General features: G+C 40.5%; 1 protein-coding gene across 5 annotated transcripts in view; it reads left to right on the plus strand.

Annotated features, from left to right (window-relative positions):
* The window catches only part of LOC116036557 (long-chain-fatty-acid--CoA ligase 1-like), a 30,311-nt gene that overhangs the window by 4,851 nt on the left and 8,405 nt on the right, over positions 1 to 17,055 (plus strand). For 2 of the 5 annotated variants that reach the window (XM_031280112.2, XM_031280113.2), the window contains exons 2-14: positions 3,097 to 3,153; positions 3,333 to 3,534; positions 6,097 to 6,211; positions 6,823 to 6,887; positions 9,048 to 9,149; positions 10,883 to 10,982; positions 11,107 to 11,282; positions 12,421 to 12,453; positions 12,555 to 12,606; positions 12,760 to 12,833; positions 14,298 to 14,375; positions 14,535 to 14,669; positions 14,928 to 15,062. In XM_031280112.2, the coding sequence (XP_031135972.1) occupies positions 3,340 to 3,534; positions 6,097 to 6,211; positions 6,823 to 6,887; positions 9,048 to 9,149; positions 10,883 to 10,982; positions 11,107 to 11,282; positions 12,421 to 12,453; positions 12,555 to 12,606; positions 12,760 to 12,833; positions 14,298 to 14,375; positions 14,535 to 14,669; positions 14,928 to 15,062 (1,260 nt within the window). In that variant the 5' untranslated portion in view covers positions 3,097 to 3,153; positions 3,333 to 3,339. Of the gene's footprint in view, positions 1 to 3,096; positions 3,154 to 3,332; positions 3,535 to 6,096; positions 6,212 to 6,822; positions 6,888 to 9,047; positions 9,150 to 10,882; positions 10,983 to 11,106; positions 11,283 to 12,420; positions 12,454 to 12,554; positions 12,607 to 12,759; positions 12,834 to 14,043; positions 14,122 to 14,297; positions 14,376 to 14,534; positions 14,670 to 14,927; positions 15,063 to 17,055 lie in introns of all 5 variants that reach the window. The other 3 variants (XM_031280114.2, XM_031280115.2, XM_031280116.2) reach the window with 2 other exon arrangements.

A 17,055-nucleotide genomic window follows, 5' to 3' on the forward strand; every position in this document is an offset into this window, starting at 1 on the left:
CACCAGGCATAGTCTTATACAGGTTTTTTCCAGCTTAGAGGTGGCGCAGTTACTTGTCCGTAACCTTTGAGGCGTATTTATGGTAAACTTGCTAGTTATCATTGAGGTCTCTCAGTGACTGTAGAGGAGTGGATTTGTGTTTCTGTGCCGTGAAACACAGCGCCTATGAGTTGTATGTAAGGTATGGTTTGATTTTACTTGCAACCGTTTCAAAGTGAATTGAAAGCAATCCCCACACTTGAGGCATTAGAAACTAGAAAGGAGTATTTTATCGGGAGTCTACCTATATTATGATCACAAAGAGCGCAGTATGAAAAAAAAAAAGGAAGAACTTAAAGCGGGACTTTTCAACTTTTGAAAGAAGTAATAACACAATCTTCCCTTCACATGTGGAAATTGTAATTTAATAGCAAAAACATCAGTGGGTTTTGCTGCTCCAGTCTTAATTGGCCGGTACGACCAGTAGCTTATGGTGTGGCTAATGTTCGGTAGTGTTAGCAAGTGTTATAGCTTTGAAACTGACATTAGTCGGTTAACTAATGATATGACTCTCTACTTGTTCTACTGTTACTCTACATTTTAGTATTTACCATTATCCACTAATTGTCACTTGTGTCCACAGTGGCCGCTGTTATGCACAAGCGACATAGGCTCATTTTAATACCAATAATTAAAATGTAATCCATATTGAAATGGGAAGAAAAGATGAATTATTAAAAGAAAATGCAAAAATGTCTCACAGATGTTAGGCTATATGATGTGTAACCACTAGACAAATAAGACTGAAGCACCAAAAATCCTCACTTAATGAAGCCATATCATTGCTAACAATTTACAGTGTAGACACAGAAGGCTTGTGAGGGTCTTAAGTGATCCTACAATGCTTCTCACATGCAGTCATCATGCTCCCTTGTGGCTGTCGGATCTGTTTGCTAATGGACGACCGATTGATTTGATTTTCTAAGCGTTGCAAGGCTGTCAGTGCAACTTGGTCTTGATGTGATCAGTGTTGTTCTTCCATTTGTATTGTTTACTTGGAATCTGGGCCTAAGGTCATTGCCTTCACATGGAGCTGGACCTGTCCCAGTTGTCACCTAAAGACCTCGGACTCTGTTTATAATCTGTTTATTAGGGTTAGGGGTTAGGGTTAACAGCTCTTCTAGCCTGTCACTTTGTGTGTGTGTGTGTGTGTGTGTGTGTGTGTGTGTGTGTGTGTGTGTGTGTGTGAGAGAGAACCTTCTTCCCCACCTGTTAAACACAAACACATACCATGGGAACGTGTCCTCCGAGAATCTGTTAAATATATGACATGTGATCTAATTATACTGCAATACGAGCCCCTGTCATTATTCTACAGTAGTAGTAGCAGCAGAACAAAGTGTTTGAGGGCTCTGTACTTGAGAGTAGACCGTAGAGAGAAAAATAACTTTGCTGGCGGTTGACGTGGAGTGAGCAATGGATTCATAATTTCGAAAACTGCACAAATGCTTTTTGTGTCAAGTAGCCTAATGTCTGAAAAGAATAATGCATTGGTACACAGATAGTTCTGTTTAAACGGCGTTTTGAAACAAAAACGTGATGACATGATAACACGTCTGACAACGTATATGACCATTCGCAGGAAGCAGATTGTCTGACGTTACTCTGCAGTTGAAAATCATGGACGTATAAGTATAATACAGAAAATACTTAAGAAAAGTAAGACCAGGGATTTATTTGCTTAGGCCGACGATAAGGTGGAACTGTTATTGAAAGATATGTAAGCCTACCTAACATTTAAAGGCCCGGACACACAGAGCCGATAATGGGCCGTCGGACAGTCTGGCGAGGTCAGCGACGAGTCTGTTCGGTGTGTTCCGTGCCGTCGTCCGTCCGAGGGGCCGTTGTCCTTCATTTTGGCCGATTTGACATGTATAATCAGTGGGGCGGGCACTGCCGGCAGTCGGACTCTAATGACCCATCTGATTGGTAGAGTGCTAACCCGGAGACGTGGAGCGGAATGAGCGTGACTAGAGTCTCTCAAAATCTGACGAAAATCTTTTAAACTGACCTTTGTTGATCTGAAATGAAGACAGATTCAGCAACTGCATGGCCTATTTCTCTCTTAAAATGTTTTCAGAAACACGTTTCGGTGAACTATTTTAGTACAATATGAGATCGTATTCTGAACAAGCCGCCATGACAGTCTGTCTTTGAATTTCCGGAGAAACCAGACCCACGTGACGCGTTCGTCCAATCAGCTGCCGGTTTTAATTTTCGGGCGACAATACAGATTAGCGCCGCCTGCTGTTATGGAGACGTATTACGTCTCGTCGCTTTGCTGTGTTCCGAGGCACTTTTTTGACCAATTTGGGGAGACTGATCAGCCCAACTGCCTTTTCTGCCGACGTTTGGCCGTCGGCTCTGTGTGTCTGGGCCTTAAGACTGACATGGGTGTCTGCGTCGTTTCCAAAGGTCTCCGCTTTTTACGTGTTTTTTTTTTTTAAAGTTTTCAAACCGGGTCAGCGGCGTATCCAAATGTTTTCGTTTTAGGGGCTCGGAAATGCTTGAGTAATGTGGACACGAGGCGTAAACCTAGCGAAAGATATGCATTTTTAAACACAATTAGTATGGATGTAGTCCCAGAACTAAAAAGCTATTAGCCTAAACGTATATATTGTGTGACCCTGGGTGTCTGTTGTATTGCTCCACTCAATAACAGGCCTGCCATGGCTCCCCGCACCTGCCAAGTGTATGTATCGGATTGCATGCCAAACCACAGATTTGGCCTAGACTCAATCTTGAGGTTGTCAGAAGTTACACACTAACCTACAAGGGCACATTTTTGTTAAAAAAAAAAAAAAAAAAAATCTATAGCTTGCACTGTACACAATGGATTTATTGGCTGAGGTTGGCCATTTCAATTTCTGGAGGTTCCTTTAAAGATACAGTAAATGTAACTTTTCCGCATTAAAATGTCTAAAAAAACGATTAGATCCATGTTATATATTTTTATATATAATTTTGCAAGGGGGGCGCAATAAATGTTAAATGACGGATCAAAAATACTCAAAGTGATAACGAATGAATGACCAGTCTCGTCTTTCCTCTCTTTAGGTCCCCTCGTGGCCAGCTTCTCTCCACGCACACTCTTACCTCACCTCAGGGCCAGCTGTGAGTGCTCAGTGTTATCAAACACACCCAGCCCGTCATTCATCTTGCACACACACACACACACACACACACACACACACACACACACATACACACAAAGACACACACTTACACATACACATTCAAACTAACAAACCGGTACACTTTCCACAAACACACACTCCCCCCCCCCTCATCAGCAGCATCATGATGAGCCAGGAGATCTTGAAGAAGCTGAAGTTGCCAGATCTGAATGATGTCAGCCAGTACATCAGGAGTGTCTCCACCCCGGTGTTGATCAGCGCGGGGGCCGTGGCTGCTGCTACAACCTACTACCTGGCAACACGACCCAAGGCCATCCCACCAGTCTGCGACCTCCGTATGCAGTCAGTGGAGGTTCCGGTGAGTTGGTGGTGTCCGTATCTACAGCGGTTGCAGGTTAAAATGTCTAAACTTAAACAGAAAAGCAGTGCTTACCTATAAGGTTATACTGCGCAGATCTAGGCATGGTTAACGATACATACTGTAACTGTGATGTTGCTGATAAAACGCCATGGACTGTAAATGTAGGCCTAAAAGTTTATGAAAATTGACGGAGCTGTTACCAAAACTAAAGGAGGATAGTTCCGTTGATTCATGCTGTTTCCCATAAATGATCATTCTTACATTACTGCTGTCTTTTACTACAACCCTGACCTCAACAACCTCTTGTTATTGGTGCATCTCGATGCACTGTACCACCCTACCCTTTGTGTCTGAACAGACAAAAACCCAAGCAAACTACTACGAAACAAGCTAGTATAATACCAACTAGACTTGTAGTCAGTGATAACAGGTATTAAGGATTTAAATTATTGGAACTAGGGCTGCACAATATATCGTTTCTTCATCGCCATCGCAGTATCAGCTGCCGCAATAAACACATCGCGAAAGGCTGCGACATATAGATATATAGACACTCATGGGTTTTTTGTGTTAGTAAAAAGAAAATATCAGTAGAAAACTGCACATTAAAATGTAACATATTCTGTTTTAGTGGTGCTTTTTATTTTCAATGTTCAGTTTGTTCAATAAAAGAATGATAGAAATGTTTTAAATTCAACAAGCAATTTGTTGTATTTTATGAGAATACTAAAAGCAGCAGAAATGCAGAACTGAGTACATTGTAGTATGTTTATTTATCGCAAGTACTATCTTTATCGCGATATTCAACAACGTTATCGCATATCTTATATTTTCCTCATATCGTGCAGCCCTAATGGAACCAACATTTTACTCAAAAATAAGGCAAAATTAACCAAAACAAGAGTTGTGATTGGGGGTGTGCAAAAAAAAAAAATCGATTCACATTCGAATCGCGATTCAAGCTCTACCGATTCAAAATCGATTCATAGAATACCAAAAATCGATTCATATTTTTTAATATCTACTGCAGTCACATGGGAAAAGTAACTACATTTACATACTGTGAATCGTTTTTTGAATCGAGAATCGTTTTTGAATCAAAAATCGATTTTTGAATCGAATCTTGAGCCTGAAAATCGATATTGAATCGAATCGTGACATTTTCTGAATCGTGCTCGTGTTGTGCTGGTTGGAAAAGTGGAAAGATGACCCAAATTGGCTTTTCATAGTTTTATTTTGTTTCTGTTGATTTAGAATGAAGTGTATTTTACAATGCTAAAATGATTTGTTTGATGATGTTTATTTACATGTTTATGTAAATAAACATTTACATGGAGTCTGGTGGGTTTAGCTAAGGCAAATTCACGGATGTTTTCATGTTTAAAAAAAGGATCTTAGTCTTTAACAGAAAGGTCGACCTCCTTAGAAATCCTTTCCATAATGTTGTCAGACACTTAGAATATTAATCTGAGCCTGTCAGCGGCAAAACGAGCACTTTTGCGAAGGTAGATACAAGCTTTACAATTGCCCTATTAACTTACATTGTAGCTTTTTTCGCCGCTGCCAACCACAGCGATCTCGCTTAATACTGGACCAATGTCAAAGATTGTTGTTCCCATCAGTCACTTAGACACAAAAACATAGGAAAATAGGGTCTAGGTTGAAAAAAACTGTAGTTACCCTTTAAAATATATGTAGTATTTTATATATTTGTTAGTTTTCAATACACATAGTTAAATGTGCCAAAGAATCATTGACATATATAAACTGGACTAACAGATCCCGTTGCTCTGGACGGAGACCAGTGAAGGATATTAGAAGCACTTTTCCGGTGAGCGCTGAGCGTTACTGCGCAGCCTCCAACTGAGCTCGAAGATGTAGATGTGATGTGAGCAACCTGTCTAAAAGTTATTCTGGTAGCTGTGCCAAGAGAAATCTCAATCATTCCCAATCTTGCTAACTAAAATGCTAGTTAACATTAGTAATTAAACTTAAACAGCTAATGTAAGTCGAAACTGCCTGCAAGCTTCGCCTGTACTATATGGTAATTTCTCTACTGTGTGTCGCTTGGTTATGACACAATTGTTAGCCTATTTTTACAAAAACGTCTGCTACGGAGCCATAACGTGAGGTACAAGGTAATGGAGCCTTTTATACATTGTTGTGTTTCTTTAGAAATAAACAATGGACAAATAGAGTCTTTAAACGCTTCAGATGTGAAGTTATTCGCTGTCAAAGTGACGCCAAAATGAATGGCAGTCAATGGAACGCTAATGGGAGGTGATGGCTTGTTAGCATCAAAATGGTGCTATAGGAGCTACGCGTTCCAAGGAGAAGCTTACCCCCTTGCAAAGAATAACTTAAAAGACAATACTGCATTATACAGTATGTATTTATCAATCATTGGAGCCCCCTAAACCTGGAAAAGCACACGCGTGTTCTCAGCTATCCCCACAATAACCAACCTGTAACTGTGTGTGAATTAAATAACCAAGCAAGAGACAAGAGGCTGAAACTGCTGTTTGAGTTACCAGAGGATCTTTTGTTTCTTTTTTTCAGGGTGGAGACTTTGCACGCCAGTCAGTTCTGCTGAACGGAAACGGTCACATAACACATTTCTACGATGATGCCAGAACATTGTATGAGTTCTTCCTCAGAGGGGTCCGGGTTTCCAGTAAGTGACAAATGCATTAATATTATATGGAGAGAAAAAGAAAACGTGTCTTATATGTCAGCAGCAGAATATACAGGGTAGGAAGGTACAGTATGTATGAGTATTAATAGGGATGTCCCGATCAGGTTTTTTTGCCCTCGAGTCCGAGTCATTTGATTTTGAGTATCTACCGATACCGAGTCCCGATCCGATACTTCTATAATAATTCAACTTTATAATACCTCCAGACCGCAGACATACTCGCACTTTCCGCTGCTTCCGTGTTCTACTTTGCTGGCATTTAACCAATAGCGTCTCTGCAACAAGTGTTGTCATGCCGCACGCGTTGCTGTTTCTGTGTGGAGTCAAAAGGGTCTAACTCTGTGCCACCGCATAACTATAGATGTGTTAAAAAATAATGAGAATATATATACATATATATCCGAGTCCTGATCGGGAGGTAACGTCCGATTCCGATCGAGTCTGAAACCACGTGATCGGGCCCGATTTCCGATCATGTGATCGGATCTGGACATCCCTAAGTATTAATACGGTTAAAATTCTCTTTGTTTTTCAATGTCTCCCTTTCTTTCTTTAATTCTCCCCTCTGTTGCTCTCCTTTCGTCCTCAAGATAATGGTCCCTGTCTGGGCTCCAGGAAACCAAAACAGCCGTATGAATGGATGTCCTATAGAGAGGTCAGAGGCACCATATGACCTGCATGTATTTATGTCTGAATTTAGTCTTCAAGGTGGCTTATTTAATGAATTATATTTCTTCTTGTGCTGGAAAATGATAAAGGGGTATTTCACCAGTTTTACACATAAAGTTCAGTCAAACTCGTCATGAGTACTACTCCTCCTCCTGTAAGAACACTTCTATAATGTCTTCTGTGGCTCTGGAGGAGCTTTGGCAAGTCTAAGAAAATCCCCCTGGTGATGTATCTCAGCTTGAGCTGTGTCCCAGGGCTAGACAAAGAATGGAGACGACACATGAGTTGTGGCTAAAAACAACTTTATCTCGCATAACTGAAAGGAAATTAGTGTAATGATAAACTAAAGGTGGAAGCCAGGGGAGAGAGAGAGAAACTGGCCGACTGCCACCAGCTTATATCATACAGTATATATATAATATAGTCTTTGAGCCAGACGCTGAGTGGGTTAGGGTCGACTCGAGTGAAGATAATTGCCTCTTCTGAAGAATCCATGTTTTTTGAATCCTCCATGTCCTCCTTGGTTACAAGCTACTCTTTGTTTTGGCTTGTATCATGTGGACGCGCCGACAGCGTTGTTGTCATTACTTAGAATTCCTCATGAGGGAGACAGAAACTACACACTGTAGCTTTAGGACTCTAGTGAAATAGGCTATCAAGGTGCATTTTGGCATTCAAAGTCAGGATATCTCGGCCTCTACTACACAGATTTTGATCATTTAAAAAAACAAAAATCTGTCTTGTGAGTCCCCCAGCTTAATGGAAGAGCAAATCACTTAATGTTTTAAATGAATTAGATTATAGCTATGATAGTTCTGTTTTTATCTGTTTTGATGTAAACAAGGTTTTTAAACAGACCAAATAAAGGGACTATACTTGAGTAAACTTAATTATCTGCTGATTCACTTTGTGTGTTACAGTCATACACGCTGTTGGTATATTCTATTAACATGTATTGAATCTGGGCAATTATTGTACGCTTAGTTTATCATTTTAAAGGAGACCTATCATGCTTTCCCGTATTTTTTGTCATATCTGTAATGTTGTATGCTCATATTAAACAAGGGCAAAGCTTCAAATAATGACATATTTAACGTACGTCATTATTACAAACGTATTTTTAAATAAAAATCCCTGTGAGTCAAAACTACAGGTTTCCCGCTGTTTTGAACGCTCCGGTTTAAGCATTTATTTCTACTCTCGGCCTGGAATGCCTTCATACCGGGCTGGTTTTCTTTATATGGTCATCAGCTCCAGGCACGCTACTGCACTGTTGACAGCTACATGCTAACACCAGGGAAACCTGTAATCTTGGTTGCAGATGTTATTAATTTCCACCCAATTTTGGATCACATTCCAACTGGAACATGTCCGGTTGTGTAGTTTTTGGTTTAGAAGGCTTTATTGGTGATTTCTCACAGTATGAAGTCCCACTATATACTCCATGCAGCCGGAGACAGATTGCAACGCATTGTACAGAGACAGCAAGAGCAGAGTACAGAGAGTGCAGATGCAGAAGACCTGGAATCCCTGACCAATCAGAGCAGACTAGGCTTTATTAGGAAGGGGGCTTAAAGAGACAGGCGCTCCAACAGAGCGTCTCACACAGAGGGTGGATACAGGTGCAGCAACCATGAGCACTATGAGAAAGATAAAGGGTTTTTGAACATTAAAGCATGTAAACATGTTCCTTTAGAAACACAAAATGCAAGTATGAACCTGAACACAAGTATAATAGGTCTCTTTTAAGCCCTGTATAATATTCCTTTTAAAATGTGTTTCTAATTACTAACATCACTATGATAATATTTTAACAGGGAAGAGATTTGTTTGCTACTTGTCTGTCACTGATAGTAAACCACTAATTCAGCTTGAACAACGAACAACGTGAAATATTACACCTGAATGACCGCAAGTTGTTATTGGACGATAGCCTATCAACCAAAGGCTGTAAAACCAGTAGCCGATGACACACTTAACTGTGCTATTATTAACAGTGCATGTTATAATATTGAACATCATAAACCATGTTTTATCCCTCATTTATAATCAGGTCGAACAAAGCTCAGTTTATTTAGTTGTTTGATGATCGAGCATTAACTGTGTGTGTGTGTGTGTGTGTGTGTGTTCGTGTGTGTGTTTTTAGGTATTGGAGCGAACAGAGAATCTGGGCTCAGCATTTCTCCACAAAGGACACTCTAAGACCACAGACCCCCACATTGGCATCTTCTCTCAGAACAGACCTGAGGTAAAGACTTGTACCTTTTTTCCTCAGTGCCTGATTGCCGGGCACCAAATTCGTGTCAAAATCACACTCCTTCCCTGACTCATAACTTAGTCAAATCTGAACACATAGACACACATGCGTATTTTTAGATTCAGTGTGACTTACGCTCTCCGAGGATATCATTATCCCGGATGTCCATTGCGAGTAAACGTTAAAAAAAATACGTATAGAAAGTTTTTCTTCAAGTAATCCAGTGATAGTTGTCTGTACACCCGTGGGTACATTGCAAACAGGAACAGCTAATAGCTAATTTAGCATGCTTTTTTTGGTGCCAGTTTGCCAAAACATGAACAAATTTAGGCTTAAAAAAATGTTTTAGGCCACAGTGTAAACGACTGAACCCATGGTATCGTTATACTCCCTGTGTCAGCCTTCAAAGCATTCTGGGAACTGTTGTTCCATAACTTAACGCATGATTATTTTCCAACCAAGACGATGAAAACAGATAGGGATGTCAAAATCCATTGATAACAGGAACAACTCACAAGCAAATTGATAGCATTCGTGGGTAGTCCAACTTATTCTGAAAATAACATGATATGACATGTCTGGCTAATACATATACTGTATGGGCTCTACAAAAAGCCTGGAAATAAAAAGAGAGAAAACACAGCAAAAAAGCCTAGGTTTAAGCTTAAAGGGTAACTTCATTTTTCTTTTTTCTTTTCTTTTTTTTTTTCAACATGGACCCTATTTCTACTATATGTTTTTGTATCTAAGTGACTAATGGGAAGAACAATCTTTGAAATCGGTCCATTATTAAGCAAGACCGTGGTGTGAAACAAGCTGCCATGGTAATGTACTGTACGTCCACAAAAAGTGCCACTGACATGTTCAGATTATTATTCTTGACAACATTATGGAAAGGATCCCTACAGAGATAGATTAGGATCCTTTTGTTTAACATGAGGCAGCCGCAGCCTCACCAGCCTTTTTTTTTTTTTTTTTTTTTTTAAATAAACTAATTTTATCATCGTAAAATCAACTTCACTCAAAGTCGACAGAAACAAAACCATCAAAAGCTGTCTTGGTTCTTCTGTCCACTGTTCCCAACAATCACCGCTCTGGTTTGGTTGAAATAAACCCTTAATTCTCCCATTTACATGTGAAAATATGCTGGCTCTATACACGCTAAAAGTACTGTTTATTTAAGTGAAGTCTGGTGAGTTGTAGAGCTTCTTCTGAAAACAAAAAGGATCTTACTCTTTAACAAAAAGGTCCTTCTCTGTAGGGATCCTTTCCATAATGTTGTCCGACACTTAGAATAATAATCTGAGCCTGTCAAAAACAGCACTTTTAGTGGACGGAAATTGACGATGCGCATTAGCCCTACACGGTTACGTTGCAGCCTGGTTCTGCTGCCGGTCAAGCCTTCGCGCTCAATACTGGACCAATATCAAAGATTTTTGTTCACGTCACTTAGACACCAATGCATGGGAAAATAGGTTGAAAAATACCGAAATAACCCTTTAAAGTGATTTTCAGTAATGAAATTGAACCTTTAGTCAAACATATTAGGAAAGTATCTATAAACTCAGATATATATAGAGCTATTGGAGCCACATACATATACACTCTATTTATAATCTCACCAGTGTTTTTAATCTGCTATTGTTTCTGAGTAAAAGGATTGCTTTATAATGCCTGTGTGTGTGTGTGTGTGTGTGTGTGTGTGTGTGTGTGTGTGTGTGTAGTGGACCATCGGTGAGCTGGCATGTTACACCTATTCTCTGGTGGCAGTCCCTTTGTACGACACGCTGGGAACAGAAGCCATCGGCTACATTATAGACCTAGGTAAACCACAGCAGCAACAACAGAATTACCTACACTCCATTGCCCCTGTAGGCCAGTGTTGTTGTTGGTGAAGAACTGCGTGTGACCGGATCTGTCTGCATGTGTTTGCACGTTGTTTCTGCAGCTTCCATCTCGACTTTGGTGTGTGACGTGGTAGATAAAGTCAACCTGGTACTGGACTGTGTCAAGGACAGGAAACACTCTGTGAAGACCATCGTTCTAATTGAGACCCCCAGTGCCGAGCTGGTCGACAGGTGTCAACAGGCTGGAATCCACATCCTCAGCCTGCAGGAGATGGAGGTCAGCTGGAAGCCACCTCTTCTTTTTTTATTTCTTCATTTCTGAGTTGTTGTTTTTTTTTTGTATGTTCAGCTCTTCTCTTTAGTTAGTTTGGAAATATTCTGTTTTATTGTTTGCACAACAATTTCACATCTTTCCTCGAACCTTCCAGTTCTCGTTGGTTCTGGATCTCCTTTATGCTGACCTTACACCAAACGACTTTTCAAGCGATAATACTTTCGCAGCCTATTTTCCAATAACGGAATGAAATCATGAGAGTCCTGCTAGAGTTGGGGCGCGCTCCCGTCGTCTCAATCATTTGGTGTAAGGTGGTCATAAAACTCAGTCAAAATCAAACGTGTTTGCTATTATCGTGAGTTTTAAGCCTTGGCAGTGAAGTTAAATCACATAAACATTGTCAACAACCAGTGGGTGCGCTCTCTCCAGCACCAAACAGGAAGCAGTAAACGGCTAGAGCCAGTGTTGTTTATGGTTGCTATGGTGCCGTGCTAAGCTAAACGCTAAAAAGTTGACGATTTTCAACCCTTCTGAAGCGTGTCATCCAAGGGGAGATTTACCGGCGGATAAAGGCGGACCGCCATTCATCTGCATGTACGGCAGAAAATCTGCAAACTTTCCCTCAAGTTACCAGCTAACGCTATCGGTAGCTAGCTAGCTTGGTTGGTTACATTTTTCAAAACGAATCTACGTAGTTGTAGTCTTGCAATGTGTGACCCTGCAAGATCCCCAGTCTTTACATATTATGACAGTCTTTAACGTTAGATGTGAGATGGTTGCTTTTAGATGTGAGATGGTGTCAGACTTTAGTCTTTTCAAAGTCTGTTCAAAGTCTTCTAGTGTATGGTAGGTATTACTTTTTGTTGTTGTTTTTTTGGTTTTATCTTGCTTTTGTTTTTTTGCTTTCCTCTTTTGCTACCTTGTTGTGTGCTTACTTCTTGTCTTATTGCTTTGTTGTCAATTTAAGTCGTTCAGTTTCTTGTGTTCTTGCTCGTTTTCTTGTTGCATTGTCTTCGTTCCAGTTGTCTTGTTTTTTTATTTGGATTTTCATTATTGCTGTGTTGTTGTTGTTTTTTTTGCTTTCTTTGTCACTTTACTCCATCCACAATGGCTTCATTAATGTGCTTTTCTTGTTGCGCAGTCCATCGGGAAGGCCAACCATCGCCAACCCATGGTAAGTAAACACTGGCCTGTAAGTGACTTATTGCCAGTCGATGCTTGAATTGACGACGATGTTGTGACACTGTTTGAACGTTTCCTCCCCAATTCCTGCAGCCTCCGCGACCTAAGGACATGGCTCTCATCTGCTTTACCAGTGGAACAACAGGTGTGACACACACACACACACACACACACACACACACACACACACACAGTGAATTAGACAGTGAACGAGTATCTGAAATACATACCAGATATACACTTAGACTCTAAACTGTGTGTGTGTGTGTGTGTGTGTGTGTGTGGGTGTGACTTTCAGGAAACCCAAAGGGAGCTATGCTGACACATGAGAATGTTGTGTCCAACTGCTCAGCCTTCATCAAATTGACAGAGGTGAGGCGCTGGTGTAACACCTGAGCTGTTAAAGTAATAGTGAAACAATAGTTAGAGCATCTTCAGCTTCTGTAACAGGGATTTTTAGAAGGATTGAAATCGATGGAGGAGGTTTCCATCATTCACATGGTAGTGTCGGAATTTGGCGTAAACAGAATGAGAACATGGATCCTTCATGCCTTGTTACCACTCTGCAGGCTGGTAGTGGTGGTGGTGTAATGGTGTGAGGGACGCTATCCTATCAATATGGGTCAACATTTCTAAAGAATGCTTCCAGCACCTTGTTGAATCAGTGCCACAAAGAATTAAGGCAGTTGTGAAGGTGAAAGGGGGTCAAACACGGTATTAGTATGGTGTTCTTAATAATCCTTTAGGTGAGTGTGTGTATATATATATATGTGTATATATATATGTATATATGTATATTTTTATATATATAATTTTTTTTATATATATATTTTTTTATATATATATAATTTTTTTAATATATATATATATTTTTTTTATATATATATTTTTATATATATATTATATATATATATATATATATTTTTTTTTTTTTATATATATATATACTGTATATATTTACACTGTGTCTTTTATTCTGCCATATTATAACCTTGCTTTAGTGTTTTTAACCCCTTGCCATTCCTTCCAGAGTTATATGGGATCTACTGTTGAGCTGCTATCAACCCCCCTAAATATCCCCTGTCCCCCACTCCTACCCCTCTAGAAAAAAGGAGGGGGAATGATAAATGCTTTTTTTTAACCTTTATTTATCCAGGTAAGTCGATTGAGAACAAATTCTCATTTGCAATGGCAACCTGTCACATTCACACAGTTCCACATTCATACCTGGTAGCTGCCCAGTACAACCACAGTCTGATCTGCTGGCCACTGAGCAGCTCCACTGGAGCAGTTGGGGTTAAGGGCCTTGCTCAAGGGCACCTCAGTGGTGGTAATGAAGGAGGGGACAAGCGCTGCTCTTTTTTTCACTTTCCCCACCCAGATTTTATCCTGTCGGTCTGGGGATTGAACCGGCGATCTCCCTTCTTTAACCATTAGGCTACAATTTGTTTAATGAATGATGAGAGAAAGAAAGGAGGAATTAGCCTGACGTCTTGTTGTATTGACACTTCATCCCTAAAACGCTATCATTATGTGTTCGAAGAGCGAGGCACTTTAATGAACTCTTTACTCTTCTCTCCAGTCGTACGCACAGACCACCTCAGATGATGTCATGCTGTCTTTTCTGCCTCTGGCCCACATGTTTGAGAGGGTGGTGGAGGTACACATATTAACACTGACTGCGTTCCTTTCCTGCCTGTGTGTGTGTGTGCGTGTGTGTGTGTGTGTGTTTGCTTCCCTGTCTGTTTGTCTGGCTCATGTCCATCGGTGTGTGTTTGTACAACTGTGTGTCCCCCGTCTGTGTGTTTGTACTCCTGCATCTGTGTGTGGTTTCAGGTTTGCTGTCCGTTGTTTTGCAGTGATGTCCATTTGTCCTTCCTGCCCTTGGCTCATATGTTTGAAAGAGTAGTACAGGTATTGCATGTTCCCTTAGTTCCCATAGTCACCCTTTGTTAATTAACACACATCAATTTTCCTGAGAACCCCTGTGTTACTAACCTCTCTTTCATTACATACTCAGTTATGGTGACCTGTTAACTTTTACCCTCTGCATCTTCCGGATGTTGCTGACAGGGACTGATGATAGTGAATGGCGCCCGGATTGGCTTTTTCCAGGGAGATATTCGTCTGCTGTCAGATGACCTGAACACGCTGAAACCTACTGTGTTTCCTGTGGTACCCCGACTCCTTAACAGAATGTATGATAAGGTAAGTGGGCACGATGATGATATGGTGCGTTCCATTTGTATGAGGAAGTCAAAATGTCTGCGTTCTAAGTCGGAAACACGCCCCCTAAAGTCGGATTTCCTCACAGTACCCTAATCTAGTCGACCTCGAAATCCAACGTGGCTGCCCCGTGCATCAACTGTAGTGAAAGCTGTAGTAATATACAGTTTATTAGCACTTCTGTCTTATTTGTGTCTCATTAAATCATGTGTGTGTGTGTGTGTGTGTTTGTGTGTGTAGATCTTTGGGCAGGCCAACACCTCTCTGAAGCGCTGGCTGCTGGGATTCGCCTACAGAAGGAAGGAGGCCGAGATAAGGAAAGGCATTGTGAGGAGAGACAGTATCTGGGATCGACTCATCTTCCGGAAGGTTCAGGTACACAGAGCCAGCACAGTTAAAACTCCTAGCATGTCACTGTATAGTTGAGTGCTACGTGTCCAGGAATGTTTTCACTACTGCTGGTTGATATAATCGATTAAATTCTATTAACTCTAATTTCTGTTTCTGCGCAGTGTGTAACATGTCTATTGTCTACATTGTGAAAAATTGAGGTATTACAGTATGCACAAAAAGGCTACTTTAAGTCAAAAAAATGTATCAACAGCATTCATAAACTTTTTATTGACATTGACATTGACTTTGGTCTGTAAATAATTACACAACCAATTTGGGGGGGAAAGAAACAAGAAAATTACAGTAACTCACAGCAAGACAGACAGACAGTACAGTAGAAAATAAAGCCACGACAGAAAGACTTTGTTTCTACAGAGGGAAAAGGTGTAGGCTGAAAGTACAGCTAATTGCACCTACCACCCACCTACTGTTAATACCTCTTGGACGTCAAAAGTGAAATCAGACCAATTTCACACTGACCCTACTATACTAATTCCTGCATGCCTACTGATCAGACACATTTATATCCGCCATAAAATATTTTTTTCGTGTGCCACAGATTTTCAGTTCCTCAATACAAGTGCCCAATAATTTCCCCTCTTAACAGAAATAAAGTGGTTTTAGTCATCTGTTTTTACCTTTTTATAAAACAAAAATATAGAAGTAACTAAAATAAATGTAACTTTTATTAAAGTAGTTTTGTTTAGGAACTAGTTTCCATGGTGGTTGAAGACCTGTGTAAGGTCATGTACGCTTTGCATACACAGGCCTAAGTCACAGTATGTAAGGTTTCTAGGGACTTATTAATATCCTAAGAGCACACGCTAAAATTAAAGATAAGCCTTTATCGATCCCCAGAGGGAAAATTCAGATGTTGCAGCAGCAGTAAAGACAGAGATAAGATCAGATAAATAGAGAAGTGAAAAAGAAAAAGAGGTACTGTATATACAGTGCCTTGCAAAAGTATTCGGCCACCTTGAACTTTTCGACCTTTTGCCACATTTCAGGCTTCAAACAAAGATATAAAAATGTAATTTTTTGTGAAGAATCAACAACAAGTGGGACACAATCATGAAGTGGAACGAAATTTATTGGATATTTCAAACTTTAATAAAAAACTGAAAAATTGGGCGTGCAAAAATTATTCATCCCCCTTAAGTTAATACTTTGTAGCACCACCTTTTGCTGCGATTACAGCTGTAAGTCGCTTGGGGTACGTCTCTATCAGTTTTGCACATCGAGAGACTGAAAGTTTTGCCCATTCCTCCTTGCAAAACAGCTCAAGCTCAGTGAGGTTGGATGGAGAGCGTTTGTGAACCGCAGTTTTCAGTTCTTTCCACAGATTCTCAATTGGATTCAGGTCTGGACTTTGACTTGGCTATTCTAACTTGCTTTATGTTTTGGATCATTGTCTTGTTGGAAGACAAATCTCCGTCCCAGTCTCAGGTCTTTTGCAGACTCCATCAGGTTTTCTTCCAGAATGGTCCTGTATTTGGCTCCATCCATCTTCCCATCAATTTTAACCATCTTCCCTGTCCCTGCTGAAGAAAAGCAGGCCCAAACCATGATGCTGCCACCACCATGTTTGACAGTGGGGATGGTGTGTTCAGGGTGATGAGCTGTGTTGCTTTTACGCCAAACATAACGTTTTGCATTGTTGCCAAAAAGTTTGATTTTGGTTTCATCTGACCAGAGCACCTTCTTCCACATGTTTGCTGTGTCTCCCAGGTGGCTTGTGGCAAACTTTAAACGACACTTTTTATGGATATCTTTAAGAAATGGCTTTCTTCTTGCCACTCTTCCATAAAGGCCAGATTTGTGCAGTATACGACTGATTATTGTCCTATGGACAGAGTCTCCCACCTCAGCTGTAGATCTCTGCAGTTCATCCAGAGTGATCATGGGCCTCTTGGCTGCATCTCTGATCAGTCTTCTCCTTGTATGAGCTGAAAGTTTAGAGGGACGGCTGGGTCTT

Source organism: Sander lucioperca, chromosome 1 (assembly GCF_008315115.2).
Source record: "Sander lucioperca isolate FBNREF2018 chromosome 1, SLUC_FBN_1.2, whole genome shotgun sequence".
In the NCBI taxonomy this organism is placed as follows: domain Eukaryota; kingdom Metazoa; phylum Chordata; class Actinopteri; order Perciformes; family Percidae; genus Sander; species Sander lucioperca.